This window comes from Myotis lucifugus, unplaced genomic scaffold, assembly GCF_000147115.1.
Source record: "Myotis lucifugus unplaced genomic scaffold, Myoluc2.0 scaffold_54, whole genome shotgun sequence".
NCBI lineage: Eukaryota > Metazoa > Chordata > Mammalia > Chiroptera > Vespertilionidae > Myotis > Myotis lucifugus.
Window position 1 is genome coordinate 4891828 of NW_005871102.1, and position 23787 is coordinate 4915614.

The 23787-nt window shown below is 36.9% G+C and overlaps 1 protein-coding gene across 7 annotated transcripts in view; it reads left to right on the forward strand.

Annotated features, from left to right (window-relative positions):
- CEP350 (centrosomal protein 350) overlaps positions 1-23787 on the forward strand; it is a 115905-nt gene that overhangs the window by 35222 nt on the left and 56896 nt on the right. For all 7 annotated transcript variants that reach the window (XM_014456060.2, XM_023754001.1, XM_023754000.1 and 4 more), the window contains 13 exons: positions 1025-1171; positions 2382-3031; positions 3782-3903; positions 7107-8167; positions 9525-9675; positions 11988-12160; positions 17566-17752; positions 18808-19031; positions 19497-19660; positions 19911-20021; positions 20405-20545; positions 21638-21774; positions 22861-22980. In XM_014456060.2, coding sequence (XP_014311546.1) covers positions 1025-1171; positions 2382-3031; positions 3782-3903; positions 7107-8167; positions 9525-9675; positions 11988-12160; positions 17566-17752; positions 18808-19031; positions 19497-19660; positions 19911-20021; positions 20405-20545; positions 21638-21774; positions 22861-22980 — 3388 coding nt within the window. The remainder of the gene's footprint in view (positions 1-1024; positions 1172-2381; positions 3032-3781; positions 3904-7106; positions 8168-9524; positions 9676-11987; positions 12161-17565; positions 17753-18807; positions 19032-19496; positions 19661-19910; positions 20022-20404; positions 20546-21637; positions 21775-22860; positions 22981-23787) is intronic.

Genomic DNA, 23787 nt, shown 5'->3' on the forward strand with positions numbered 1-23787 from the left:
CTATTTTATTTTTATTCCATTTCTTTTCTTTTTTTTTTATTGATTTTTTACAGAGAGGAAGGGAGAGGGATAGAGAGAGTTAGAAACATCGATGAGAGAGAAACATCGATCAGCTGCCTCCTGCACACCTCCTACTGGGGATGTGCCCGCAACCAAGGTACATGCCCTTGATCAGAATCGAACCTGGGACCTTTCAGTCCGCAGGCCGATGCTCTATCCACTGAGCCAAATCGGTTAGGGCTTATTCCATTTCTTATGTTACTTTGTATTTAAATATATATCTTATGGTTATTTTTTATGGTTTCTATTTTATAAACAGTCTTTTATATCATTTGTTGTTTTTAAGTTACTGTCTATTTTGAGATGATGGTCTAATTTTAATTTTTTTACAATCTAACAATAGTAAATGAAAAGATTTTCTCCTGGTAAGCAGCTGTATTTACTGGAACATTCTTTTATTTTTATAAACTTTTATAATTGGCATAATTGAAAATGTTGATAGTATTTGTTTAATGTCATTATTTTACACAAAAAATGTAGTGTGTAGTTTTGGTATATATCTGTGAAATTTAATGTGAAATTCCCTGTAATATCATCACCTCCAAAGGTAATCACAGTTAACTGTTATATGTTATATATTTACTCAGATTTTTTTCTGTGCTTAGATTAAGTTCAGCAAATACACATTTTACTATGTGCCAGATACTGTGCTAGTGTGGATAACCAAACACTTTTATAGTTAAGGAATATTTTTGTTCTGTGGAAAAATTGTTGGATTCAGTGACCTAGTTTTTAGGTTTCAGTTATCATTATTAATATTTTGTACTTAACTGTGTGTGGGTACATCAAGATTTAAATAAACTTCATTGATTTTGGAGACTTAGGGTTAAAAGTAAAAGTAGATTATAAATCTTTTGACTTTGGCATAAGATAAGCATTAAGAATATTAGGAAACCTGTATGATTGAGTAGATATACTTTTTACAGCTAAAATTTAAATTTTAAATTCAATGCTTATATTTTAGGTAGCAGTCATCTGATAAGTACATCTTCTTGGCGAGATGGACAAAAATTAGTAAAGAAGATTCTGGGACCTGCACCCAAAATGGAGCAAAAAGAGCGAAGGACAGTATCAAGTGACAGAAGTGGAAGAGAAAGAACTACTAAATCTGGCAAGTAATCTATTACATTACCTCAATAATTAAAATTTTCTTATGTAAGTACTTAAAGAGGGTGAAAATACTCTTTTGGTAATGCTCTATGACTGCTTTATATGTAAAATTGTGAATGTAGCTCAAAAAAGAAGACGTTCTATTGGGCTTATCTATGGATAACTTCTGCACAGAGGAGTTATGGTGATCTCTACTAAGAATTTTGTTTATGTTATATTTATTATATTGTGAATATCAAAGCATCATTTAATCAAATATTAATAGACTTTTAGGAACCTTAGGAGAATCAAAACCAATTTCTCTGATCCCTATGTACACAAACACAGGCATACATTAAAAAGGTTCAGTTTTTTTATTTGACAGATTAGGAAATAAGCCCTGAGAGAGAATTGGGTATATAGGCAGTGGGTAGCAAAATTTGAATAGGATCCACAACTCCTTAGTTTGACCCTTGATTCCATTACTTTTCTCTTTTTGAAATTCTTTTTGAATGCTATTTGCAGTAACTAGCTACTTTTTCATGAACGCTAAGTTTGGAAAATGAAATATTTATACCTATAGGCCAGCTTTCCTTTTCAGTAGCAAAATCTGCCTTAATTTGAACTTATGGAATGGATTCAGTAAGAAATGCAATTGCAGGTATAATTTGGTATATAGAAGTTAATATATACTTTGTATTTGCTTCTCTTCACTTTAATTTAGCTTATAAATAAACTCACATGCATTCTTAGCCTAAAAGTAAGCCACATCAACAAATATCTAGATGATAACATGATTGTTTTTCTATATATTTAATTTTTTCTGTCACTCTTTGGAGAGTTGTGTCAGTGTAATATTGTTGGTTTTTTTAAATCAGACGTTTGGGAATTTGGGAGGGAGAGTAACATTAAATAAGCACATGAGAGAGAGAGATAATAATTTTCCATTAATAGTTAAATATTCACATCAACAATATCTGTCCTTATTTCAGAAATATTAAAATATGCATTTTTTCTAATGCCAAGGAAGCATAATGTTTCAGAATATAGAAATTCTCCTACTGCTAAAAAAAAAAGAGATGATTTTGTTTCCTTCTATAATATTCTTTAGAAGACTTTATACAATATTTAAATTAGAGTTTAAGATAAAGGGAAATTTTCTCAGTGAGTGCAATAAATTTTAGGAAAGAATACAGAATTTTAATACATCACTAACAGTTCATCCTTTGCAGGAAGTCATATTGGAAGAGCAGAATCTGATCCCAGGTTGAATATTTCACATAGACATCTTCCACGAAACACAGAACGTTCAAGAAGTAGAGCTCGGTCTGAAAATAATATAAAGAAATTAGCTCGATCTCTTCCAGATAATAAACAGGAGGAAAATACTGCCTTAAATAAAGACTTTTTACCTGTTGAAATTCGTGGAATTCTTGATGACCTACAGCTGGATTCTGCGACAAGGCTAGAGGCAGGAGAGTTACAAAATCAGAAGTCATCAGCACCAGTACAAGCTTGGAGGAGTCATAGCCCAATAAAAAGAAAACCTGACAAAATAACAGCTAATGAAGATCCCCCTGTTATTTCTAAAAAGCGCCACTATGACACAGATGAGGTACGACAGTACATTGTTAAACAGCAGGAGGAAAGGAAGAGGAAGCAAAATGAAGAGAAGAAGGCTCAAAAGGAGGCCACTGAGCAGAAGAACAAACGATTGCAGGAGCTCTACCGGAAGCAGAAAGAAGCCTTTACTAAAGTAAAAAATGTGCCTCCTTCTGAGCCATCAGCAACTAGGCGTCTACAGGAAACTTACTCCAAATTGCTACTAGAAAAGACCTTGCTTGAAGAGCCGACTCATCAACATACTATGCAGGAAATACAGGTAATAGTAGTGGCAGAAATACAAAGGGAAGTAATTCATGGTTAGGAAAAGTTTATTTGCTATACTATTTAAAAATTACCAACCATTCTGTATGGTCAGGCAAAATTTGTAATGATGGCCTTTCATGAAATTTATTGTATATGAAGAGTTATTTGATAAATATGATTGAACATAAGTTCTCAATTACAGATTTACTATTTCTCTGTTATCAATCTGTTCATATCATCCATTGCTAGTTTTCATTGTATTACTGAGCACATGAAGTTAGATTATGATAATGAAAAGCCTAGTTTTGTGATCTGTGCTGAAATTAGAGAATATTCTAGTTCATTGTAGTAATTTTATGATTATTGTGAATGTTTTTAAAAATAATAAGTAACATTAAATGTGTACCGTTTTAAAGGTTTTTATAGACTTAGCTTTAGTAAATTTTCACAAGTCTGAGCAGATGTAGATAATACTAGTATTTTTACTTATCTGGTGAGAAACTGAGGTTTAGAAAGAGTATAATATCCTCTAAATTATGCAGTTAATATTAGGTTCCCTTGTTGGATTTCAGGTATAAATTTGCTATTAATTGTAATGGCTGTTTTTAAAACAAACTAAGTTTAAATGGGTTTTGACAGGAAAAAAAGCCCCTACATTTTATGATTTTTATAAAGGTGAAATGATTTAATATTTGTCCCATGTATTCCCTGAATATATCTTTGTGATTGGAGTCAGATGCATTTGATGTCCTTTTTCTACTAGACCAGACCAGGGTATCAGCCATCTGGAGAATCTGACAAAGAAAACAAAGTGCAGGAACGTCCCCCAAGTGCATCTTCCAGCAGTGACATGTCCCTGTCAGAACCACCACAGCCTCTTGCAAGGTAAAAAGGAGAGAATGAAAGATGATCAAGGGTCTATCTTCCCATAAAATTTAGTATAGTGGTCTATGCTCAGTTAATTTTGTTGACTGACCTATGTGAGCAAGAGGCTTGTTTAGAAATTGGTTTCTATCTTCCAATAGAGACTTAAGCATGATTACACTTCTACTTACTGCATCTTCTATTCTATTCAACTTTTACCTATCCTATCTAATAAAGAGGTAATATGCAAATTGACCATCACTCCAACACAAGATGGCAGCCCCCATATGGACACAAGATGGCCAGCACAAGATGGCCAGCAGGGGAGGGCAGTTGGGAGGGACCAGGCCTGCAGGGGAGGGCAGTTGGGAGGGACCAGGCCTGAAAGGGAGGGCAGTTGGCGATCAGGCCTGCAGGGGAGGGCTCAAAAGGCCCTTTCCTTGGCTAGCAGAGTTCCCTGTCTACACCCTATTGAACTTTATATATCTTTGTATTAGTACTTAACACTGTATTTTAGTTGTTTATTAGTCTCTCAGCCCTTCTAGATCTTGAGAAATCAAAGAGTAAGGATTAAGTCTTAACTGGATTACATCTTTTCATTTTAGTTTACCCCTAATCCTCTACCATCAACATAGTACCTGCCAAAAAATTGGTATTCTAAACAGTTGAATTTAAATATTTTGTATTTTTGCTCAGCAATACTTTTATATTTATAACTTCCTTTTTTTAAAATATATTTATTGATTTCCGAGAGGAAGGGAGAAGGAGAGAGAGAGAGAAACATCCATGATAAGAGAGAATCACCGATCAGCTGCCTCCGGCATGTCCCCACCAGGGATCAAGCCTGCAACCCAGGCACGTGCCCCCAGCCGGAACCGAACCTGGGACCCTTCAGTCCACAGGCCGACGCTCTATCCACTAAGCCAAGCCGGCCAGGGCTATTTATAACTTCCTTTGCATTCCCTTACTACCAGCTTAGTTTGGGCCCTAATAACCTCACACCTTGCATTTGTAAGAATCTATATTCAGTGGCATAGAATCTATGCACCAATCTTCCTTTCTTCATTCTATTTTCATAGTAGCCCTTCAGTATAAAAGAGTGCTACAACATAACCTCCAAACCCAACTTTACATGACATGTTTTTCTGTTTCCTCATCACCCTGGTTACCCTCCTGCAAATGATTTTTTTAAAAAACTTAATTGGTAGGACTTCACATTTATCTGTACTAGTTTGGTCTAAGATTGCAGCCTGTCCAAATAACTTTGAGTCATCCTATAAAATAAAACCCTAATATGCAAATCGACCGAATGGTGGCCATGGCACACACTGACCACCAGGGGGCAGATACTCAATGCACGAGCTGCCCCCTGGTGGTCAGTGTGCTCCCACAGGGGGAGCGCTGCTCAGCCAGAAGCTGGGCTCATGGTTGGCAAGCACAGTGGTGGTAACGGGAGCCTCTCCTGCCTCCACTGCAGGTGGGTGGTAAGGAGCAAGGGGTCCTGGGCTGCAAGATCCCTGGACTGCGAGAGGGATGTCTGACTGCTGGCTTAGGCGTGATCCCCAGGGGGGTCGGGCCTAAGCCAGCAGGCGGACATCCCCCGAGGGATCCTGGACTGCGAGAGGGTGCAGGCCAGGCTGAGGGCCCCCCACCCCATGCACAAATGTCATGCACCGGGCCTCTAGTAGATATACATAAAAGCCCAGCGACTGGAATGGTGGAACGACCAGAACGACTGGTGGCTATGACGCGCACTACGGCAGTCAACTAACCTGATTCGGGCCCTGATTGGCCACCCCCCTGGCTGGCCCCGTCCCCGCCCCCAATTGGCCCCCACCACCCAACCGGGGACGGGGCTGTCCGGCCAACCGCCCGTGGTCCCTCCCCCCAGCTGGCCCTGCTCCTGATTGGCCCCCAACACCCTGATCGGTGGTCCTGCCCCCTTGCCATCTGGCCTGATGGGCCCCCATCGGGGTGGACCAGCCGGACCCTACCCATGCACAAATTTGTGCACTGGGCCTCTAGTCATTTGATAATGTAGGGTTAGCTGTGCCTCCCAGCTTTCTGTCACCTTCAAATTTGATAAACATATTCATGTCATCATCCCAAAATAATGGATAATTCCAAGGGAAAAAAATGTCATGTTATTTTGTCTAAGAATCTTCTTAATAGTTAACATCAGCCTTCAATATATCTATAGTATCCCTTAATATACAGGGTGTCCATAGTCTGGAAACAGGTGAATTAAATAATGTTGCCTAGGACATCTTTATTCTGTTATTAGACTTTATGGACACCTTTCATTGTATCATATATATATGACTGATTCTCATAGTTTTACATTGGTACTCACTGTTTTTATGTTCATTATTTTTTTAAGAACTAGATTGTAGTAGTCTCTTTATTTCTTTAGTACATATGATGTTAAACATAAATGTTTGTCATTAATTAACTATTAATTAGAATAATATATATCATGTCTATGTTAATATTTATCAATCTTTTTTTTTGTTTTATAGTCTGCTTTAAGTTTTTAAAAATTCTTTATTGTTTAAAGTATTACATATAGTATTACATATGTGTCCTTTTTTCCCCCATTGAGCTCTCCCCGGCTACCCCAAACCACCAGCACATGCCCTCACCCCCTAGTATCTGTGTCCATTGGTTATTCTTATATGCATGTACATAGTCCTTTGGTTGATCTCTTACCCTCCCGCCACCCTCTCCTGCCTTCCCTCTGAAGTTTGACAGTCTGTTCGATGCTTCTTTAATATTTATCAATCTTAGCATTCATTTTTATGTAGCATTATTTTTAAAGGGAAGGGTAGAGCCAGTGTTGTAAAGAATTTTGTCCACAGAGTCTTAAAGGTAAGAATGCCTTCTCTTTAATGAATAGTCCAAAATATCTTAGTTGAAGAAAGCAGTTTGCAAAACAGTATGTATGTATGATAAAATTATATTTTTGTGAAATTAACACCAAAACATTACATACATGTAGAAAAACATTTGGGAAAATATAATTCTAAGTGAAATATTAATAGTGCCTCTTTGTCATTGTTTAGCTATGAGTGATCTTTATCTTTCTTGTCCTCTTCACCTGTCCTTTTTTCCTGCAGTGAGTGTACATTACTCTTATAATCAGAAAAAAACAAAACTTAAAAAAAACCCATTAGCTTAGTTATGAGTTGCTGTGTTAACGAACATATTGTGACTTTCATTTGCAGAAGGGACTTGACAGAACCTACATGGATGCCGCCTGATAGATTGAGCCCACGTGTCCATCATTCTCAACCACAGCCTCTTGTTGGAACAGCTGGAAATTTACTCTCCCATCTCTTGAGTCTAGAGCATGCAGGATTTTTGCATAAGGATTTGGAATCTATTTTACCAACCAGGAAGAACCATAATACTGCTTCAGGGCCATTAACTTTTACACCTCAACCATATCTGACCTCACCAGCTGCTCATCAAGATGCCTTGTTAAAACCTAGTGCCAGCCAATATAAGAGTAAACTAGATCGTATTGAAGCCCTGAAAGCAACAGCTGCTTCTTTGTCCAGCAGGATTGAAAATGAAGCCAAGAAATTAGCTGGGGCTAACATTAATTATGGGTCAGTGTGGAACACTGAGTATGATGTGCAACAAACACCCCAAGAAGATGGACCTTGGACAAAGGTTATAAGTCCACCTGTGAAAGAGGATACTGAAGATGTTTTCGCTGCCAGAATTCAAAAGATGCTAGGAACCTGTGTATCTCATGCAACTTTTGATGATGAGCTTCCTGGTGTAGGCAACCTTAGTGAATTTAAAAAGCTTCCTGAGGTGATAAGACCTCATAGTGCCATATCAAGCTTCAGAATGAGATCCCCTGGTCCCAAACCAGAAGGGCTGCTGGCACAGTTGTGTAAGAAGCAGACTGACTCTTCTAGCTCTGATCTTCAGCCTTGTTCTCAATTCAAAGCCAAAACGTCTCTTGGTTCCAGCACAGACTCAGTCAGTGAAGGGCCTCTTCTTAGTGAGGGGAGTCTCTCTGAAGAAGAGGGAGGCCGAGATGGACGGCCCTCTTTGAAGATAGCAGAAATCTTAAAGGAAAAGGAATTTTGTGCTGGAGAAAGAAATGCTTATGAACCTATCAAACAGTTTCAGAAGGAAGCTGAAAAATTCTTACCACTTTTGGGTCACATAGGTGGTACACAAAGCAAAGAACCATGGGAAGAATTGGCAAAGGGAAGTCCACGTAGTGTCATTAATATTTTTACAAAATCATATCAGTCATATGGGAAAGGTGAGAAAAATAAGTAAGCTTTGTAATATTTGTATATTATCTTAATTTTTTCATAATTTTATAAAGATAATACTTAAGTACAAATTTTCATTGTTAATAATGAGGGTAATGGAAACATTGTCTAAATCAAAATTATCTGCCAACTTCAATTAGAGTATTGTAATTTAATCTTTAAATTTTTAGTTTTTCATGTCATAAAACAATCATTGATTGGTAATTATAGAAATTTTGGTCTAATTTAGAGAAATTCATAGATGATGTTCAAGATTGGTATATATACTAGGTTTTCTGTGACCATAGATATGTAATTTATATAGTAAGTATATTTCTTAATACAGTGACTTGTGAATTATATAGAATATAGTGGTCAGGAATTAAGAGGGGCAACTATAGTAACATTTCTGATAATGAAAACGAATCTATTACTGTTCATCAAAACTAATTTTAAAAACAGACTTTGAAGAGTAATGTAGCTCCATAGTTGGTTCCTGAAACAATAACTTCTAAAGGTCCCTTCTTGGCCTGAGATTCTGCAACACAATTTTTCTATGATGGACTCAGTTCCTTCAAGCCCTTTCTTTGTTCTTACTGCCATAGGTGGATTCAACTATCTTAGGTTTAACCTTAGAGGCTGAGCCTTAAGTCAGCTATTGATACTGTGGTTTTTTAATTTGCATTCTACACAGTGTACAACTTATTTGACAAATGGAGTGATTTCATCTGTTCATCTTATGCTTAATTGGGTATCACATTGGGTTTTCCCTGAATTCATATTTAGCTACTTTGTTATGATCTTACGTAGATTTATATAGACTATTGATCTCTTTGGTTTAACACATTTCTGTAGATGGTAATTTTAAAGTTCTTCGGATTTTAAAGTTCTTTTGAAGAAAGTAAAGTGTTTTTAAAGCAACATCCTTATTTTTTAAATAAGAAATTTGGGTTCCTAAATCCTTCTATTAGATTTCCATTAAGATTTTATAATTACACTGAAATACTTACAGTTGAAATAATATGTTATCTGGGATTTGGTTCAAAGTACTCTGTAAGAGGAATGAGAGATGGGGAGAATAGGAAGTTTAATTGAAACTAGATTGATCATGTATTGATAATTATTAAAGTTGGGTGATGGATACATTGGTTTCATTATGCTAGTCTCTACTTTCATGTATGCTTGAAAAGTAATAAAAAGTTAAAAATGTATTGTTAGATATAAAGATAAATTGAAAAGAAGCACTAGTAAAAGCAAACAAAAATATTCTTAAATCTGTGTTGTTAATCCCCATGTTGTGGAATGTTTTGCTTGTGGTATTTTTATTTTTGTTTTAAAACACATTTCAATTATTACTTTTGACAGGGTTTGAAGACAGGTTCAAAAGAGGAGTATCAGCATCACAGCCCTTGAATGCCAGCACAACTCCTCTAAGCAGTGTTTCATATGAAGATGATTTTGTCTCCTCTCCAGGGAGTGGGACTTTGACAGAAAAAAAATCAGCTCTTGAACCTAGGTAAGAATATGTTGACAATGTGGAATGAAATCTGAAAAATGAGAGAAACTTACAAATGAGAACTGCAGTCTGAATATTAGGCAGATTTTGCTTGCTTAAAGATACATTTTGAGGTTGCATAGCACTGGTTTTTAAGAACACAGATTCTGGATTCAGACTTCCTGGTTTTAAGTCCTGGTTCTCCTGATTATTAGTCGTTTGTCTTTGAGTATATTACTAACCTCCCCATGCCTTAGTTTTCCTCTCTGTGAAATTGGAAAGAATAACAGTACTAGTCTCATGGAGTGTTACGAATATTCAGTTAAATAGAAAGTACTTAGATCAGGGCCTGGCACATAGTAAGCAGAATAAAGGTTGTTAAATCAGTCTGTGAGTTCCTAGTAGAGGATCGTATTGGGGAACTAATCCACATTATACTAATGTAAGAAGGTTAAGAAATGGTTTTGTGTGATAGAACTGAGGACAACCAGATAGATCCTTGACTTCATGATCCAAATCAGTAATTTTTTTTTAATTGGGATAACATGTAAAATTTTGCAAAACATTGAAAAAGAACTATCCTATATAATAAAAGAGAAACATGTAAATTGACCATCCCTCCGCTACACTCACCAGCCAATCAGGAGTGGGTATGCAAATTAACCCAACAAAGATGTGGGTTAATTTGCATACACAGGCTCCGGGCGGAGAGCAGAGCAGGAGAGCCGGCGGCTTGGGGGGACGTGGCTCCCTCGGTCGCTCTCCCCAAGCTGCTGAGTGGAGAGCAGAGTGGGAGAGCTGGAGGCTTGGGGGGACATGGCTCCGATGGTCGCTCCCAGCAGCATGGGGAGCACCAGGAATGCTGGGAATCGTAGTTCTGGTGGAAGACAGCTCTCCTAGACATTAGAGCAAAGTGAGCCTGGAGCAAATTACTGTTGCAGTGGGGGATGGAGGGAAAGCAAAGGTGAGAGACATAAGTAAAATCAGAGTGTCTAGGAAAAATTAAAGGGAAGATATCCTAAAACTTCCAGGAAATCTCCACCAATGAAGCAAAGAAAAAAAATGCCTCTATTATTCTGTGAGCAACAAACCAAACTGAGTTGGGGTCTCAGGCAATTCATTCATATGATTGCAAAGACAGACAGAAACTCCCAGATTGGAGAGGGCTCCCCTGAGGGCTCCCAGATTGGAGAGGGTGCAGGGACCCCCACTACCCCCCAGTGCACGAATGTCATGTACTGGGCCTCTAGTTATTAATATTTATTGATCACTTAATGTGCAAGGCACTGAGAGGACTGAGGGGCCTTTACCTGTATTAGCTCATTCTTATTATAGCCTGATATGATTAGAATTATATTACCATTCCTACTTCAGGAAGTGAAGCACTAAGTTACTTGTACAAAGTCATATAGCAAGTGAATCAGACTTTTCCTGATTTTCTTACTATATAAAGTACTCTGTAATTACTTACATTCAATATAATTTTCTTCAAAAATTACAAATTGTAATTTACATAAAATTATTGGATGATCTTTTAAAAATAGTTATATTGCCCTAACCAGTTTGGCTCAGTGGATAGAGCGTTGGCCTGTGGACTCAAGGGTCCCAGGTTCGATTCTGGTCAGGGGCATGTACCTTGGTTGCGGGCACATCCCCAGTGGGGAGTGTGCAGGAGGCAGCTGATTGATGTTTCTCTCTCATCGATGTTTCTAACTCTCTGTCCCTCTCCCTTCCTCTCTGTGATAAATCAATAAAATATATTTTAAAAAAAAGTTATATCTAGTTGGACTAACAAAAATAAGTATTATTCAAATTATATCAGGAGAACTGTAGTTTTAAATTTTGAGGTCTTAAGAAAAGATTAAATTTTAAAATAAAAACTTGTAAGGATTTAATTGTGACATTTAATATCATCAATCAATATGATTTAGTGCATTTTATTTTTAGGTTGAAGTAGAACATATTAAATTGTTGTTCCCTGTAAGATTATCAAAATGAAAATAAGGGGGGGGGGAATAATGATCATAAATTATAAATCTGAATAGAAATTGAGGCCACAGTTTCTAGTATCCAACATATTTTTCCTCTTCTGTCTAAATTGTCCATTTTTATTGGTTTCACTTTAATAACTCCCTTATATTTTTCTCAGTAATAAATTGAGCCATAGGAAAGAACCCTGGCTTATGGTAGTAAGAAAACAAAAAAGAAAAGTGGAAGGCATCTTTGAGTATAATTATATTCTCCTTGTGATCAAATAGATTTAAAATATCTATACGTTAGCTTCATTTTAATACTTGTTGTTTGTTTTTTTAACCACTGTTATTCTTTGACAGTATTGGTGGTAGCAATTTGGGCACTAAAGAGGACCATTCTAGCAGGAAGTCAGCCTATGATCTTTCCTCTGTGGATGTTACTTCCCAGCATTCATCAGGGACCCAGTCTGCTGCATCTTCTTGTTCATCTACTTCTTCTAAAGGAAGAAAAGGAAAAAAAGAAAAGATAGAATGTAAGTGGAATTCTACATGGTGACTTTTTCTCTTACCAATGATTTTGTGGTAGTGATTTAAAGTTATTTTATTCCGTAAGCAGTTAGGTGAGTTTCTTTATGATAATGTAATTAGCTTTCATATTATTGTAGTAATACCTTTCGATATATAATAGTATAAATCTTTTGCTTAATACAAAAGGAATACATTTGCAATGATAAAAATTTAAGGATTATAGATAAACCACCATACAAGAAATATAAATTCCCATTGAGCCTTTGCTCAGAGATAACTACTATTAATACTTGATGCCTATTTTTTCAATCCTATATAATAAAACCCTAATATGCAAATCGACTGAGTGGCAGAACGACTGGTTGCTATTATGCGCACTGCCCCCCCCCCCCCGGAGGCGGGCGGTGGCGGTGATCGGGGGGCGGGGCCGGCCGGCGAGCAGCGCCAAGTCGCCAGCCAAGGTGGGTGCCAGCAGGGGGCCCCCCAATTGCCCTGTCTCCCGGTTGTCCCACAGATGGCCCTGAATGCCAGCCAGGCCTAGGGACCCTACCCTATATATTGGGAACAGTCTCTTAGATATAAAAATTAAAACCTGGCAAGGCTATTCTAACACTGAAAAAACAGGGTGATGCAGTGATGATATGCATTGACTCTGGCTTGCACATTTTGTGGTCAGCCCTGATTCTGACACTTATAACTGTGTGACAAAGCCAATTACTTAACTTCTCTCTGCTTCAGTTTTTCCACCCATAGATGGGGAAAATGGTACTACTGCCTCAGAAGGATCATGTTATGTACTACTTTTTATAATCAGGGCAAAAAAATGTAGCTGCCCAGAACAACAGCAAGATGCCTTTCACCTGTATGAAAAGTATGGTCACTGGTGCATGCAACGTTCTGGATTGTGAGAAGGATGTCTGACTGCCGGTTTAGACCCGACATCCCCCAAGGGGTCCCGGATTGTGAGAGGATGCAGGCTGGGCCGAGGGGACCCCCTCAACCCCCGTGCACAAATTTTGTGCACCAGGCCTCTAGTATATACATAAAAATACATACTGCCCCCTAGCCGGTGGCTTCAGTTGGTTAGAGCATCATCCTGTACACCAAGAGGTTGCAGGTTTGATTCCCTGTCAGGCCACATACTAGGATGCAGATCTGATCCCTGGTCAGGGTGTGTACAGGGGGCAACCGTCTATGTTTCTCTCTTACATTGATGTTTCTCTCTCTCCCCACTTCCTCTCTCTCTAAAAAAGTCAGTGAGCATGAAAACAAAACAAACAAAAAAACATACACACACATCTTTATTTTAAAAAGAGAAATAAAATGTTTTGCAGCTGCTTTTTAAAAAAACTTTATAGTATGTCATGTACATCTCTGAGTGTCATTATGTATAACTAGAGGCCTGGTGCACCCTCTTGTAATCAGGGACCCGTCGGGGGATGTCAGACTGCTGGTTTCGGGCCGATCCCCACAGGCTAGGCTGAGGGACTTCACTGGTGCATAAAACCGTGCACTGGGCCGGTTTCGGCCAGATCCCTGCAGGCCAGGCCAAGGGACCCTGGGCCTCTATAATGCGTATAAGATGTTTGATTAATCTCTTCCCATCCCCGTCCTTCCCCCTTCCCTCTAAGATTCATCAGTCTGTTCCATGTTTCCATGCCTGTTTGTTGAGCATCTGCCCCCTGGTGGTCAGTGCGCATCATAGCAAACAGTCGAACGGTTGGACACTTAGCATATTAGCCTTTTATATATATAGATACTCAAATTTTCTTAACTGAAAAATAAAGATGATAGCAATAGATGTTTCATATAGTAATTTTGAAGCTTCCATGAAATTAACAGATAGCATGTGTACTTAACAGATAGCACAGTAGCTGGCCCATGAGGCACTCTGTGTATTTTGAGTGATTGAAAAGAATACCCTTCAGTCCCCTCCATTCTGCTCTTGGCTATGTTGCCATAGAGGTGAGAAGATAGAGTAAATAGGCAGAGGCCTCTTAAACTCACAGGATGACCCTTAGGGAATGATTTTCTTCCAAATTGTTTTTTCTAAATGTAAAAAATTGTTCATTGAGTTATAAAAAAGGGGGGAGGGGAGAAAGCAGTAAATATAGACAACTATTTAAAAATTAAAAATTACCTACAGATAACCAATGTTAACTTTCATTTTAGATTTTATTTTATTGTGCTAAAATATATGTAATGTAAACTTTGTCATTTTAACTGTTTCAAGTGAACAATCTATTAAGCACATTCACATTGTTGTGTAACCATCACCACTATCATTTCTAGACCTTTTCATCTTTCCAAACTAAATCTCTGTACCCATTAAACAATAACTCCCCATTCCTCTCTTCTTCCAGCCCCTTTTTTGATTTCAGAGGGGAAGGGAGAAGGAGAGAGAGAGAGAGAGAGAAACATCAATGATGAGAAAGAATCATTGATGGGCTGCCTCCTACACGCCCCCTACTGGGGATCGAGCTTGCAACCTGGGCAGGTGCTCTTGACCGGAATCAAACCCGTGGCCCTTCAGTCCACAGGCCAATGCTCTATCCACTGAGCCAAACCAGCTGGGGCTATAAATGTATCTTTATGCGTTAGTCTGACTCTTTCCTTTAAGGGAATATCCTAGAAGTTAGTTAATGGGGCAAACAGTATGCCATGTTTAAAATTTGGATACATTTTGCCAAATAACCCTTCAGAAAGCCAGTGTCATTTTATACTTCAGTATGAGAGTGCTAGTAGCAATTATTTCTTAACCATCAACCTAGTCATAACTCTCTTGCAGATTGGAAGCATTCTGAAAGTCTTTAGTAGGAACATTAGACATCATTTTATCGGCACTTCCCAGAGTCTGTCTTTTCTTGTGAAAAACTGATTCAGTGGGAGAGGCTGTTTCACAGCTGTTCTGAGGCTTATGAAAGAACTACATGGTTCTGTAAATTTGGGGAAATACTTTTAAGAGTAAAACAGGCCTCTTACCTACCAATTCATCAACGCTTCTAATATGCTAATATGCATTATTTATTTTAGGAAGAAGGTGAGCCCATATAGTATGAAGTACTATCCAAATTTATTTGAACACAGACTCATTTCTTTAACTAGCATGTTATGACATTAGAAGTCATACTGAACACATTTTGTGAAATGCTGATCTTGCTCAATTCTTTTATTTTGCAATTTTATGCTTTGTTTATATCAGTGTCTCACTTAAGGTTAGTTATTGGCAAAGCCTGAATTCTGACTTCTGAATCCCAAATCTTTTACTATAATATACTGTACAACTTAAAATACCATGATATATTATTGAATAGGAGTATAAGCAATATGATTCACTATAAGTTTTTAAAATTTATAATCTAAAACATGATGATATGTAGTATAGGTAGTGTCTTGTGGCTTTCAGATTCCCAATCCCCTCTAACAATGCCTTAGAAATACTCTATGTATTTTACTTTCCACAGCATCATCTTAAACTTTGTTTCTTCTTTATCCCCAAGTTCTAAAATCAGTGTAATTTTTGTTGTGTGTACTCCATCTGGTGATGAAAAGGAGTGTCTGCATGCTCTGTACAAAAAGCTTCTTCCCAGTGAAGTTGAAAGTAGTTAGTAGATTAAAGTAGCAGTCATCATTCCATTCTAAACTCTGTACCCATTAAACAATGACTTCCCATTCTTCCTTCCCTTACCCCAGTAGCTACCATTCTACATTTTTTTTGAAAATATTTATTTTTCTTTAATGTTTATATCGATTTCAGAGAGAGGTAGGGAGAGGGAGATAGAAACATCAATGATGAGAGAGAATCATTGATTGGCTGCCTGCTGCATGTCCCCCCAACCCCCCCACCGGGGATCAAGCCCGCAACCCAGGCATGAGCCCTAACTGGGAATTGAACTGTGACCTCCTGGTTCATAGGTTGAACTTAACCACTGAGCCACACCGGCTGGGCACCATTCTTTCTGTCTCTATGAATTTGACTAGGAAATTTAACCATTGTTAAGTACACACATAGTTGAGTAGAAATAAGTAAACTTACTTATTGTACGACTATTACCATTATGCATCTCCACAACTGTTGCATCATCCCAAACTGAAACTCTTCACTCATTAAGTAATAACTCTTATGCTCCGCCCCCCCGTCCCCGACACCTGGTAACAGCTGTTCTACTTAGTGTCTCTATGAATTTGCCTATTCTATGTACCTATATAAGTGTATAATCACAGAATATTTGTCCTTTTCTGGCTGGCTTATTTTACTAAGTGTAATGTCTAATACGTTAATCCATGTTGTAGCATGTCAGAATGTCTTCCTTTTTAAGGCCAAATATTATTTCATTGTATGTATATACCACTTTTTATTGTTTGTTATACATTCATCAAAATGTTGAAGGACACTTGGGTTGCTTTTACCTTTTGGCTGTTGTGAATAATGCTGCTATGAACATGGGTTTACAGTATAATTTTTTAATTTTATTTTCCATTTTCTTTTAATTGTTAACCATATATCTATGTTTAAAAAATTGTTTAGTTGCCATTAAAATGCAGTTTTTTGTTCTGCTTCTTTTTCTAATGTGACAAATATTTTCCCATGCTGCTATTGAGACATATCATCAAGGTGAATAATGCACTAGAGGTAGAATCATAAGGCCTGGGCTTATGTCCTATTTCTGCTATTGACTAAGTATCCTTAAGCAAGTAGCCTCCTAGATCTCTAGTTATCTCATCATTAAATGAGCATATGCTACCCACTTCATAAGATGTTTAAAGGCAATCAGGTAATATATATGGAGTGCATTTTAAGTTATAAAGTGCTATTTAAATGTTTACTATTATCTATGTAATTTAGACAACTCTTCTGTTGCAAATGTAGGGTAAACTTAAAAAAATTATATAAAGTTGTTCATGAAGTGTTGTGCATAATTTTTGTTTGTTGGTGTCATAATCTCATTAAGATACTCCTATAGGTGAAATCATTCTGAGTCAGAGAATCTGAACAGCTTTATGAATTTGGCTACATAGTTCTTGTCCTAGAGTTTTTCAAAAGGATTGTGTAGTCCATTGTGGCAGTTGATAACATTTTTTGGCAGCTTTTGCCTTTATCCTTGAAAGACTTCATTTTATTTTTTTGTAGGTGTAGAATAGTACTATATACTTATTTTTTTAATCATTTGATTTAAGAACCATTTATTTTTAATAGCAAATAGGGGATGTTAATGGAAGAAACTTCACTTTTCTAAAATGAAAACAGAAGGGTGAATTTTATTTTAGATATGAAAAACACATTTTAAAAATAAGTGCACTTTTAAATATTCTGTTTTGCACTTGTTATTTTACTGAAATCTAGGTATCTATCAATTATCATTCAGTCTCTTCTATTGAGAATCAGCTTTATAAGAAATTTACTTTATAGGGCTGGATTCACTCAGTGGAAATGTTCAGAGCTCACTTCTTGATGAGGAAAAAGTACACTCTGTCTCAGAACGTGACTCTCATCAAGAAAAGAAGTCTGAGACCAGTAGCAAACTCTCTGTCAAAGATTATGAACAGACTCTTGACACAGGTAGCACTTTGGAGGATCTTTCTGGGCATTCTGTGAGGTAAAGTAATGTATATTTTATACTGTAATTCATTTTAATTAATGTTACAATATTATTGATATTCAATGAATCCATTTAATGAATTTCTGTATTTTATGAATAGTTACTGTAGCTTTGTTCATAGCTCTAGTTTTTATATATACTTTAGAGTGTGACCAACTTTCATCTAAACTATTAACAACCTCTCTCCCTCAGGAATTCTATGCCTCTAGCACAACCCACCTTTCTATTCTAAATGCCATTGCCATAGTTGTTCTCTTGGTTTAACCCTTTGACCAAGCAGCTACTTTCCTTGGGGCACTTTGGTAGCTCAGAGTTACCCCACACATCAGTTCTAAGAACTTAACTTTATCCAAAGTGTTTTCACTAAGCTACCACAAACTATCTCATTTCCTTTATCTATACCTTTTGCTTCTCAACCATTTCTTTTACTCTTGTAACACAACTGCGTAGCATTCTTTTGATCTCATTGTTTATTTTTTTCTCTCCTGCTCAACTTATTAGTTGACTGAAGAAGATTTTGAAATCTCATTTTTATATTGAATATGGAGTTTGCATACTCTGTCCCCCTTTTGGGTTAAAAGGACTAACAAAAGAGTAGTTTTTGTCATTTCTTAATTTTTAGTACAAAATTATTTTTTTCTCTTTCAGAGACATATGTTAAGACATTTTTTATAAGACTTGATCTTACCTTTTATATGTGGCTGTAATTTTTTGCTATTATAATAGAGGATTTTGCTTTATACTACAATAATGATTAATGGTGTATTTACATTGTAGAGGAAAGAGTTAAGTGGCAGTTTAATCCAGAGACTCCTTTTGGGCAGGGTTTGTCTCTAGTTTTGTTCACTACTGTAAATATGAAAATAAGAGGAATGCTCAGAGTACATTCAGCATAATGACTGTGTTGAATGAATAAATGCCTGAATCACAGCTTTTTAAAGCTGATGTTAATAAAGAAAGTAATGTGTGCTATTCTTACAAATTGGTTAGCTGGTTCCTGAAATAGTTTTCCCTATTCTAATGTGTTGGTTTTTTTTAAACAAATCTTCTAGTGTCTCCTCAGACAAGGGAAGGTCTCAGAAAACTCCAGCTTCTCCACTATCTCCAAGTTCCCAGAAACTGTTGCAGTTTGACCTTCCAGGAACTTCATTAGAAAGATCTAAGTCCTCAGTTATAATGCCTCCAACTATAGCAGGATTCAAGCCTAGTGCAGCTTTTCCTGATATGAACATGGCTGCCAGCAGAACAACTACAGAGATGATGACTTCAACACCAGGCAAGTCGACCCATGCAGTTGTAATTTTAAAAATAAGGTTACTTATCTTGGGGAAAATTTGTTTCAGTTAAATTATAGGGAAATGGTTTTTCAACTGGATGTGATTACTTTTTAAAGTTTTAAACAGAAACTGTACAGGAAAATATTAAGAAGCATCAGAGATTCAATAGTGGTGATTTTTCCCATCTTGCCAGCATTAGTAAAAACACTGAAAAATATATGCCATGTATCTCCTAAGTGTTTATAGGTTTATATGTATGTACATACCCATGCATGTGCATACTCCCCCCTGACCCCCCGCCTCCCCCTCCCACACACACACAAGAAGTAACTATTAAAAGACACTGTATTTCTAAGTCACTGTCTTTGTTTTTGGCTCTTAAAATTAGAAATGAATTTTAGAAATCTGAGATGCAATTTAATTTCATGTGAACTTTCACATTTGACAATTGTTATGCCCTCCAGGTTCTAAACGTTTTTCTCCTGCTGGCCTCCAGCATCGTATGGCAGCTGAACTGAGTTACTTGAGTGCCATTGAGGAGTCAGTGCGCCAACTGTCAGATGTAGAAAGAGTTAGAGGCATTTCACTTGCTCAGCAAGAAAGTGTGTCTCTGGCTCAGATCATAAAGGTATTTGTGGGGTTTTCTTCTTTAGCTTTCTTTGTGTGTTTCCCCCCTTTTCTTTGTTATTTAAAATAATCTTAAAAAAATAATAATCTTAATGGTGAATTTAAAAAAACATAGTAGGTGGTCACTAAGTATTTTGATAAATGATAAATGGTTGTTGTGTTGAGAAAATAGCCCTGGGATTAATGTAGTCACTGAGTTGTAATAGTTTAGTATCTTAGAATTAATAGTTGATCACTTCTTTATCTTGAAGGCACAGCAGCAACGTCATGAAAGAGACTTGGCCCTTTTGAAATTAAAGGCTGAACAAGAGACTCTGGAGTGTCAGAGACAGTTAGAAGAAACCAGAAACAAAGCAGCTCAGGTACCTTATTTTGCAGCAAAGTTATTAAACCTAAATTTGTATCTTTGAAATCACTTTAGTATTTTTTTAATTATATATGAGTAAAGAAGAGAAGATGTAAAATATGTCCTATGGGTTAATTTCATGTCATTTGATTCTTGTAGCAAACCTGTGAAATTAGTCAGGATGTAGCCCCAATTTAATAAGTGGAAGCTGAGGTAACTACATGGTAGTTGCTTATCTATAGTCACATCAACTCTTAACCAGTGGAGTTAAGACTTAAACTTCAGCAGTGATTTCTTAAGACTTCAGATTTTAAACCCATTGTTCTTTTGATCCATGAAACAAATTTACAAATTCTGTGACATGACGAAAGTTTTCTTTTTACCCTCTTTTATGTACAGGTCCATGCAGAATCATTACAGCAGGTGGTTAAATCACAACGGGATGTAACTGAAGTCCTGCAGGAAGCAACTTGTAAAATAGCTGCTCAGCAGACAGAGACTGCTCGCCTTACCACAGACGCAGCGCGCCAAATCTGCGAGGTGAGAGCCACAGAGAACCCTTTTCTTCTTCATTCTTTTTAGTCAGTCTGAATAACTGGCCTTTTATTGCAGTGTCTTGTACATTTGAATTTATAGAGGCAGAAAAAAAAAGATGAAGAACTCTAAATTTCTGCCCTTGAGTAAGCTTTTTAAAAAGATATTAATTTTATTGATGAATAATTTACAAAAAAATAACGTACCCATTTTAAGGATATAGTTTGATGACTTTTGACAAATATGTAGATACCTGTATCTGTATATTTCTATAGCTTATCTTTCCATCCCTATCAACACTACTATAATCAATATTTCCAACACTCTAAAAAGAACTCCCATGCCCCTTTGCAGTCAGTCCCCAACCTCAGTCCAGGGAGCCACTGGTCTGCTTTGTATGAAGATGTTTCATTTTTACCCAGTGTTGTTAGTGTCTTTTACAGTGTTGTTAGTGCCAAGGACAAAGCTAGAAATAGTTTTACTCTATATGGGATATCATAACCGATAGATATAGTTTCATTTATTTAAGCAGTTACAATTTAGAATTGTTTGTGAAATGATTGTTATTAATAAGCCATGAACCTACTATATGTTAGATATTGTGGAATTGTGCAAATAAATATAAAGTAGCATCTCTTTTTTCAGGAAAATTTTAGACAACATTAACAAAGATTTCAAAACACTTCAGGTCATCAAGACAGTGGTTGAAAAAATACAAAATGAATAACACACGCAGCAATGGCAGTAGTGGCTAAGAGTAGGGAAAACATACGTTGCTCAGAAAAGACTCAGATAGGAACTAGTAATTGAATTGATTCTTGAAGGAAGATTTAATTTTTGGTTTACTATGGCTCATTATATGACTTAAATGTTTTCTGTCTAATTTGTAGATTGTTATAGCTGGGTGAAACCTTAGAAATCATGTTGTATTCATCTCTTTATTTTTATAAGGAAGCTGTTGAGACTTAAAAAGACTAAATGATTTGCCCATCATATTTACCTGTTACTGCAGAATTTGCTCTCTCTCAATCCAGTGATCTTCCAAGACGCTCTGCTCCCTCTCAGTTCATCACTTTTGGCTTGTGTGTTCATATTTAGATGGCAGAGTTGACTCGAACTCATATATCAGATGCCATTACTGCTTCAGGAGCTCCCCTAGCAACGCTGTATGACCACCAGCGGATACATGCTTCAGACTTCGTGAAGCAACTGAGGACCAGAGCTGAAACAGATAGGTTAATATTCAGTCATTCGGCAAATATGTCATGAGTATCTGCTGAATTCCAGGCACTGTTGTGGGTGCTGGGAATACAGTTTTGGGCATACAGTCTAGAGGAGAAGGTAGATGTTATTCAAATAGTCACTTAAGAAATGGTCACTGTAAACTGAGGTATGTGTTATGAAAGAAAGGATCGTTGTCTCTGAGATACATAACAAAGGAATTTGAATAGCCTGTGGGTACAAGGAGGTCAGAGAAAGTTTTCCTGAAGAAGTAAAGCTTATGGTAAGATACAATGGATGAAAAGGAGTTGGTGTTGTAAAGGAGGTAAAGAATATACAGGTCAATACATGTAAAGGTAGGAAGAGAAAAGGAAGGAATACCAATGGGATTGGAGGCAGAGAGCAAAGGGGAGAATGGTAGATGATGCAGGGATCAGATCATGGTAGGGCCTTGCAGACCGTAAGGATTTTGTTTATTCTAGAGCAGTGAAAAGTCATTAGAGAGTGTGTTAGGCAGGGCTGGATAATGTGATCATGTTTTGTGTGTGTCTTCTTTCTTTTACATCACATTTGACTGTCTCTAATTCATAGATTTTAAGTCTATTCACATTCATTGATACTTGGGGTGATTTTTGCTTATTTCTCATAATAAAAAAGAAAAAGCTCTTTTTTAAAAAAAATCCTCATCTGAGGAGTGATGATATTTTTTTCCATTGACTTAGAGAGAGTGAAAGGGAGAGAGTAGGGAAAAAGAGAGAGATCGATGTAGAGAGAGACACATCTGTTGGTTTCCTCCCGCACACACCCTGACGGAGTGGGGATTGAACCTGCAACCCAGGTACGTGCCCTTGACCGGGAATAAAACCCGCAACCCTCTGGTGTGCAGGCCGACACTAGCCATTCAGCCACGCCAGCCAGGGCAGAAGATACTCTTTAGTGTGTTATACAACCTTTTCATAAATGAATGCCTTCGAATACTTTGTAAGTTATTTCATAATTTCTGTTCATTCAAGGTTTTATCTTATAATGTTGAGCAGTATTAAAATCTTGCTCCTATTAGAGACTTTAAATGTTGAACAAGTTTTGTTTTGTTTTTGTAGGAAAAGTCAATCTGTTTCACTCTCTCACAATAATGAAGGAACCCCTGACTCAAAGCATCAGAAGTATTCTTCATATGATAGCTATTCTGAGTCTTCAAGATACAAGAATCATGATAGAAGGTGAAAAGAGGGTTTTGTTTTAATGTTTGTGAGTTTATTTGAACCAGACTGTCAACAATTGCCAGGAGACAAAGTCTCAACGCATTGAGATAATGTATCAGAGAATGGCAGTTTGCACCATATTTTGTACATTCTGAAAAGAGTTTGATGTAGTAAATCATAAGTAGCTGACAGTTGCTTTTTTTTTTACTTCTCAATTTCATTTCTTTAAATGAAAGTTTTACCTTCCCCATTTAATTTGCTGATTTGTAAAACAGTTGTTTCATGTAACAATATAGCTGCCATTCCTTGAGAACCTATATTATATAACCTATATTATATAAGCACTATATAAATTTTTTTTTATACTTTATCTTTCATCCAGGTTACCCTAATGTTAACATTTTACTTATATTTGCTTTAGCAAGTAGAACTTTTAAAGAAGGCGATAGAGGTCAACACCATCTAAGGTCATAGATATTCTATTGGATTTGGCAATTAGAGTTTAGGTAGAGGTTAGAAGAGTAGTTCCAGTAGAGTAGTTGGGGTTGAAGCAGACTGTGGTAAATCATGATATTAATGAAAAGTAAGGAGGTGGAAATACCAAGTAGAAGCCTCTTTTCCCAGTAGCTTGGGTCTTTCTTTGTAATATTGTTGTTGTTTTTTAATTAATTTCACAGAGGAAAACAGAGGGAGAAATAGAGATAAATACCAATGAGAGAGAGAGAGAGAGAGAGAGAGAGAGAGAGAGAGAGAGAGAGAAAGAGAGAGAGAGAAAGAAAATATGCCTCCTACACTCCCCACACTGGGGATCAAGCCTGCAACCTT